At 51.4% G+C, this 7,702-nt stretch overlaps 1 protein-coding gene and 1 pseudogene across 1 annotated transcript in view; one reads left to right on the top strand and one right to left on the bottom strand.

Moving 5' to 3' along the window:
- LOC139273490 (zinc finger protein 850-like) overlaps positions 1 to 7,702 on the bottom strand; it is a 298,805-nt pseudogene that overhangs the window by 176,112 nt on the left and 114,991 nt on the right.
- LOC139272873 (telomerase protein component 1-like) overlaps positions 1 to 7,702 on the top strand; it is a 70,871-nt gene that overhangs the window by 40,152 nt on the left and 23,017 nt on the right. Inside the window, exons 16-18 of the mRNA XM_070888979.1 lie at positions 260 to 387; positions 6,319 to 6,387; positions 6,897 to 7,049. Coding sequence (XP_070745080.1) covers positions 260 to 387; positions 6,319 to 6,387; positions 6,897 to 7,049 — 350 coding nt within the window. The remainder of the gene's footprint in view (positions 1 to 259; positions 388 to 6,318; positions 6,388 to 6,896; positions 7,050 to 7,702) is intronic.

The raw sequence follows: 7,702 nt of genomic DNA, 5'->3' as shown, positions 1-7,702 counted from the left end.
CTTTCTGACCCCCCCCCCCCCCCTCACGCTGCTCTCCCCGATCCCCTATCCCCCTGTTACTATTAACACTCTGTCTGAAAGGGTGGTGGAAAGATTTAACAACTCTTTCCTTATGTTCTTTTGGTGTGACTGGGAGAGCTTGGGGGATATGTGGTGGTAGGGTACGGGGAGGTGCAATGCAGTAAGGATTATGGGAGAAGGTGGGATATATTTCTATATCTCCACTTCCTGGACTCAGTGCCCACCTTTCTGTTCCTAGATCGACACCATCCTCCTGCTGGGCTACTATTACCTCTACACATTCAGCAACGCTCTCCAACTCTACCGCTACCACGTCAACCTCGAGCTACTGTTCGTTCACGTGGACCTCTCCGCGACCCGCCCGAGGTACGTGAGGGCATTGGGTCTCTGCAGGCCTGCTTTAGAGTGCAGACACCGCGCTCCCTGGCCCCTCCACAGACTTGAGCCTATAATCCAAGGCCGACACTCCCAGTGCCAGTGCTGAGGGAGCGCTGCACTGTCGGAGCAGCCATCTTTCCAGATAGGGTGTTAAAGCGAGGGCCCCCTTGTCCTCTCCAGTGGATGTAAAAGATCCCACAGGAACTAATTGGAAGAAGAGCAGATGGGAGTTCTCCTCGGTGCCCTGGGACCCAATATTTATCCCTCAACCAAAGTCACTGAAAAACAGATCATCTGGTCATTGATCACGTTGCTGTCTGTGGGATCTTGCTGTGTGCAAATTTGTTGCCGTTTTCTACATTACAACAGTGATGTTTTAAATTATTTATTCATTCTGGGGATGTGGACATTGCCCTTACCTAACTGCCCTTGAGAAGGTGGTGGTGAGCCGCCGCCTTGAACCGCTGCAGTCCGTGTGGTGAAGGTGCTCCCATAGTGCTGCTCGGGAGGGAGTTCCAGGATTTTGACCCAGCGGCAATGAAAGAACAGCGATTATATTTCCAAATCAGAATGATGTGTGACTTGGAGGGGAACATGGAGGTGGTGGTGTTCCCATGCGCCTGCTGCCTTTGTCATTCTGGCTGGCAGAGGTCGCGGGTTTGGGAGGTGCTGCCGAAGAAGCCTTGGCGAGTTGCTGCAGTGCATCTTGTGGGTGGTACACACTGCAGCCACGGTACGCCGCGAGGGAGCATTGACTAAATGTCAATAAACATACTTTGTTGGCTGCGAAGTGCTTTGGGATGCCCCGGCAGTCTTGGGAGTAGAGCGAGCAGCTTCTCTAACCAACCCGATCTGCCTGTGACAGCTCAGGGTGCCAGTACCGATGGGCACCAGCTCATGTGTTGCCGAGGGGCAACGTCTCCAAATCCTGTAAGTTAAATCTACACAGCCGGCCCAAACCCTCACCTCCGAGCCCAGACAGCGAGGGTCAGTGGGCTATTCGTCCATGGGCGATGTCTCTGCTCGACCTGCGCCCACTTTCCAGCAGCTGACACTGGATGGTGATCAGGAGCAGGCACCCTGGCTCAGTTATTGCACCTATCCTTCCCTGTGCTCGCTGACCTACACTGGGTCCCAGTCTAGCAACAGCACAATTGGAAAATTCTCATCCATGTTTACAAATCGCTCTGTGGCCCTCGCCCCTCCCGATCTCTAATCTCCTTCAGCCACACAAACGCCCATCCCCCGCGATGTCTGCCCTCCAGACCATCGCTGATTATAATCGCTCCACCATCAGTGGCCGGGCCTTCAGCTGCCAGGGCCCTGAGCTCTGGAACTCGCTCCCTCAACCTCTCCACCTCTACTTTTAAAACGCTCCTTGAAATCTATTTCTTTGATCGAGCTTTTGTTCACCTGCACCACTTTCTCCTTATGTGGCTCGGTGTCGGATTTTGTTTGATTCGCTTCTGTGATGTGCCTTTGGATGTTTCACTACATAAATACATTGGCCGAGGAATTCATCTCGGGCTGTGACGCAAAGGGGGCGGCATTGGATCGGCCCAATGTTCAGTTCCAGTACATTCGATCAGTGCTGAGTACAACGGGACCGATCCGATACCGCCCGTTATACACAGTGTCCTGTGTTCAGTGCATTCGATCAGTGCTGAGTATAACAGGACCGATCCAATACCGCCCGTTATACACAGTGTCCTGTGTTCAGTGCATTCGATCAGTGCTGAGTATAACGGGACCGATCCAATACTGCCCGTTATACACAGTGTCCCGTGTTCAGTACATTCGATCAGTGCTGAGTATAACGGGACCGATCCGATACTGCCCGTTATACACAGTGTCCTGTGTTCAGTACATTCGATCAGTGCTGAGTATAATGGGACCGATCCAATACTGCCCGTTATACACAGTGTCCCGTGTTCAGTACATTCGATCAGTGCTGAGTATAATGGGACCGATCCAATACTGCCCGTTATACACAGTGTCCCGTGTTCAGTACATTCGATCAGTGCTGAGTATAATGGGACCGATCCAATACTGCCCGTTATACACAGTGTCCCGTGTTCAGTACATTCGATCAGTGCTGAGTATAACGGGACCGATCTGATACCGCCCGTTATACACAGTGTCCCGTGTTCAGTACATTCGATCAGTGCTGGGTATAACGGGACCGATCCGATACCGCCTGTTATACACACTGTCCTGTGTTCAGTACATTCGATCAGTGCTGGGTATAACGGGACCGATCCGATACCGCCCGTTATACACAGTGTCCTGTGTTCAGTACATTCGATCAGTGCTGAGTATAACGGGACCGATCCGATACCGCCCGTTATACACAGTGTCCCGTGTTCAGTACATTCGATCAGTGCTGAGTATAACAGGACCGATCCGATACCGCACGTTATACAGTGTCCCGTGTTCAGTACATTCGATCAGTGCTGAGTATAACGGGATCGATCCGATACCGCCCGTTATACACAGTGTCCTGTGTTCAGTACATTCGATCAGTGCTGAGTATAACAGGACCGATCCGATACCGCCCGTTATACACAGTGCGGGGTGTTCAGTACATTCGATCAGTGCTGAGTATAACGGGACCGATCCGATACCGCCTGTTATACACAGTGTCCTGTGTTCAGTACATTCGATCAGTGCTGAGTATAACAGGACCGATCCGATACCGCACGTTATACAGTGTCCCGTGTTCAGTACATTCGATCAGTGCTGAGTATAACGGGATCGATCCGATACCGCCCGTTATACACACTGTCCTGTGTTCAGTACATTCGATCAGTGCTGAGTATAACAGGACCGATCCGATACCGCCCGTTATACACAGTGCGGGGTGTTCAGTACATTCGATCAGTGCTGAGTATAACAGGACCGATCCGATACCGCCCGTTATACAGAGTGTCCCGTGTTCAGTACATTCGATCAGTGCTGAGTATAACAGGACCGATCCGATACCGCCCGTTATACACAGTGTCCCGTGTTCAGTACATTCGATCAGTGCTGAGTATAACAGGACCGATCCTATACCGCACGTTATACAGTGTCCCGTGTTCAGTACATTCGATCAGTGCTGAGTATAACGGGATCGATCCGATACCGCCCGTTATACACACTGTCCTGTGTTCAGTACATTCGATCAGTGCTGAGTATAACAGGACCGATCCGATACCGCCCGTTATACACAGTGCGGGGTGTTCAGTACATTCGATCAGTGCTGAGTATAATGACGCCGATCCGATACCGCCCGTTATGCACAGTGTCCCGTGTTCAGTACATTCGATCAGTGCTGAGTATAACGGGACCGATCCGATACCGCATGTTATACACACTGTCCTGTGTTCAGTACATTCGATCAGTGCTGAGTATAACGGCACCGATCCGATACCGCCCGTTATACAGTGTCCTGTGTTCAATACATTCGATCAGTGCTGAGTATAACGGGACCGATCCGATAGGAAGAGAGGTAGATAAGGCATACGGGATACTTGCCTTTATTAGCCGATGCATAGAATGTAAGAGTAGGGAGGTTATACTTGAACTGTATAAAGCACCAGTTAGGCCACAGCTAGAGCACTGCGTGCAGTTCTGGTCACCACATTACAGGAAAGATGTGCTTGCACCAGAGAGGGTACAGAGGAGATTTACGAGGACGTTGTCTGGACTGAATAATTTTAGCTATGAGGAAAGATTGGATAGGCTGGGGTTGTTTTCTTTGGAACAGAGGAGGCTGAGGGGAGACCTAATTGAGGTGTATAAAATTATGAGGGGCCTAGAGAGAGTGGATAGGAATCCCTAATTTCCTTCGCAGAGGGGTCAATAACCAGGGGTCATAGATGTAAAGTAAGTGGTAGGAGGTTTAGAGGAGATTTGAGGAGAAATGTTTTTACCCACGGGGTGGTTGGGGTCTGGAACTCACTGCCTGAAAGGGTGGTAGAGGCAGAAACCCTCCATAGCATTTAAAAAGTATTTGGATAAGCTCGAAGTGTCTTAACCTACAAGGCTATGGCCCAAGAGCTGGAAAATGGGATTAGCCTGGATAGCTCTTTATTAGCCGGCACGCTCACGATGGGCCGAATGGCCTCCTTCTGTGCTGTAAATTTCTATGATTCTATGATACCGCCCGTTATACACAGTATCCTGTGTTCAGTACATTCGATCAGTGCTGAGTATAACGGGACCGATCCGATACCGCCCGTTATACACAGTGCGGGGTGTTCAGTACATTCGATCAGTGCTGAGTATAACGGGACCGATCCGATACCGCCCGTTATACACAGTGTCCTGTGTTCAGTACGTTGAATCAGTGCTGAGTATAACGGGACCGATCCGATACCGCCCGTTATACACAGTGCGGGGTGTTCAGTACATTCGATCAGTGCTGAGTATAACGGGATCGATCCGATACCGCCCGTTATACACAGTGCGGGGTGTTCACTACATTCGATCAGTGCTGAGTATAACGGGACCGATCCGATACCGCCCGTTATACACAGTGTCCCGTGTTCAGTACATTGAATCAGTGCTGAGTATAACGGGACCGATCCGATACCGCCCGTTATACACAGTGTCCCGTGTTCAGTACATTCGATCAGTGCTGAGTATAACGGGACCGATCCGATACCACCCGTTATATACAGTGCGGGGTGTTCAGTACATTCGATCAGTGCTGAGTATAACAGGACCGATCCGATACTGCCCGTTATACACACTGTCCCGTGTTCAGTACATTCGATCAGTGCTGAGTATAACGGGACCGATCCGATACCGCCCGTTATACACACTGTCCCGTGTTCAGTACATTTGATCAGTGCTGAGTATAATGAGACCGATCCGATACTGCCCGTTATACACAGTGTCCCGTGTTCAATACATTCGATCAGTGCTGAGTATAACAGGATCGATCCGATACCGCCCGTTATACACAGTGTCCCGTGTTCAGTACATTCGATCAGTGCTGAGTATAACATGACTGATCCGATACCGCCCGTTATACACAGTGTCCCGTGTTCAGTACATTCGATCAGTGCTGAGTATAACAGGACCGATCCGATACTGCCCGTTATACACACTGTCCCGTGTTCAGTACATTCGATCAGTGCTGAGTATAACGGGACCGATCCGATACCGCCCGTTATACACACTGTCCTGTGTTCAGTACATTTGATCAGTGCTGAGTATAATGAGACCGATCCGATACTGCCCGTTATACACAGTGTCCCGTGTTCAATACATTCGATCAGTGCTGAGTATAACAGGATCGATCCGATACCGCCCGTTATACACACTGTCCTGTGTTCAGTACATTCGATCAGTGCTGAGTATAATGAGACCGATCCGATACCGCCCGTTATACACAGTGTCCCGTGTTCAGTACATTCGATCAGTGCTGAGTATAACGGGACCGATCCGACACTGCCCGTTATACACAGTGTCCCGTGTTCAGTACATTCAATCAGTGCTGAGTATAACGGGATCGATCCGATACCGCCCGTTATACAGTGTCCTGTGTTCAGTACATTCGATCAGTGCTGAGTATAACGGGACCGATCCGACACTGCCCGTTATACAGTGTCCCGTGTTCAGTACATTCAATCAGTGCTGAGTATAACGACACCGATCCGATACCACCCGTTATACACAGTGCGGGGTGTTCACTACATTCAATCAGTGCTGAGTATAACGGGACCGATCCGATACTGCCCGTGTTCAGTCCATGGCCTGAGACGACTTGCTCGGACTAGTTCGTGTTATACCAGGGCTCAATTGTACCCCTGTACCACTAGCACCGTCTGGGATCAGCTCACTAGCACAGAGGGGGAGACTTGTCTCTCCTTCAATTGAAGTGTTTTGTCCAACTGTTGCACCCAGTAAATCCCATCTTTCCTCTTTCAGTGCCCGAAGCAGTACCTTTGGATGCAAGAATGATGTCCTCCTGTCCGGATACAGCGACCAGATCTTGCGGTGAGGAGAGGGGTAGAGAGGGAGTTGCTCTTCATCCATCTTTTATATCCACCTGTGAGGGCAGACATGGCCTCAGTTTAATATCTCATCCAAACTGACAGCTCCTCTGACAGTGCAGCACTCTCTCAGTACTGCACTTGGAGAGTGCCTAGATTATGGAGTGGGACTTGATGTCTCAGCTGTTTGACTGTGGGGCATGAGAGGCATTGAACCAAGGCTATCACCTAACGTGCTGTACCTGCCCTGGGATTGATGGACAGTGTAGGGGGAGCTCTACTCTGTATCTAACCCGTGCTGTACCTGCCCTGGGATTGATGGACAGTGTAGGGGGAGCTCTACTCTATCTAACCCGTACTGTACCTGCCCTGGGAGTGTTTGATGGGACAGTATAGAGGGAGCTCTACTCTGTATCTAACTCGTGCTGTACCTGCCCTGGGAGTGTTTGATGGGGGACTCGGTCTGTTTTGTATAAAGCCCATGTACATGAGATGATCTGATGCTCCTTACAGGTTTTTGTGTGAACGAGGGGCCTCTCGACTCCTGGATCACGTGGACAGGATCGACGATGTCTTTCACCTGCCGAGAGCCAGTGAGAGCAGGCGGAGACAGAGGGTGGTGGAGCCCACAGTCCTGAGCCCACTGCTTCAGACTCCGAAACTCAGGTACTGCCACGCTCTCACTTCACCTGCCTGACCTGAATGGTGCTGAACCCCACCCACCAAGCAGGAAGAGCCCAGGATCCATCGACACCTGCTCACACCCCCCCCTGCAGCGGCTCAGTATGGAGTGAGCTGATCCCAGCCCAGGATAGTCGCTGGGGGGGGGGCTGCAACTGCCTTGGCTCGCGCGCGCTCTCTCTCTCGCGCTCTCTCTCTCTCTCTCTCTCTCTCGCGCGCGCTCGCTCTCTCGCGCTCGCGCTCTCTCTCTCTCTCTCGCGCTCTATGGTGCTCTTTCTGTCTTTCACCCCCACCACTTCTCTGTCTCTCGTTCTCCCCACCCCCCCCCCCCTCCCCAGTCGTGCCCTCGTTTCCTCTCTGTCTCGCTCTGGCACTTGCTGTCTGTCTGTCTCTGTGCTGATCCAAGCCAGTGGCCAAAGGTCTGGTAGGCAGGGCTACAAATGGCCAAAGTGCATCCTTGGGTGAGGGAGGGGCTGGAAGATCAGCCATCATTCCCCTATCTGATCACCATCCAGTGTGTGAGTGGAGGGCTGGTGCGTGGGGACTTGGCTCAACTTCACTGCCTGTGTTGGTAGAGGAAGGACTGGGCCCATCCCCAGCGACATCGTGATGGTCGGATAGTGCCTGTGGGACCCGTG

This window comes from Pristiophorus japonicus, chromosome 9 (assembly GCF_044704955.1).
Source record: "Pristiophorus japonicus isolate sPriJap1 chromosome 9, sPriJap1.hap1, whole genome shotgun sequence".
Taxonomy (NCBI): Eukaryota; Metazoa; Chordata; class Chondrichthyes; family Pristiophoridae; genus Pristiophorus; species Pristiophorus japonicus.
Note: the sequence above shows the minus strand (reverse complement) of the source record. Positions and strands in the feature narration are given on the sequence as shown.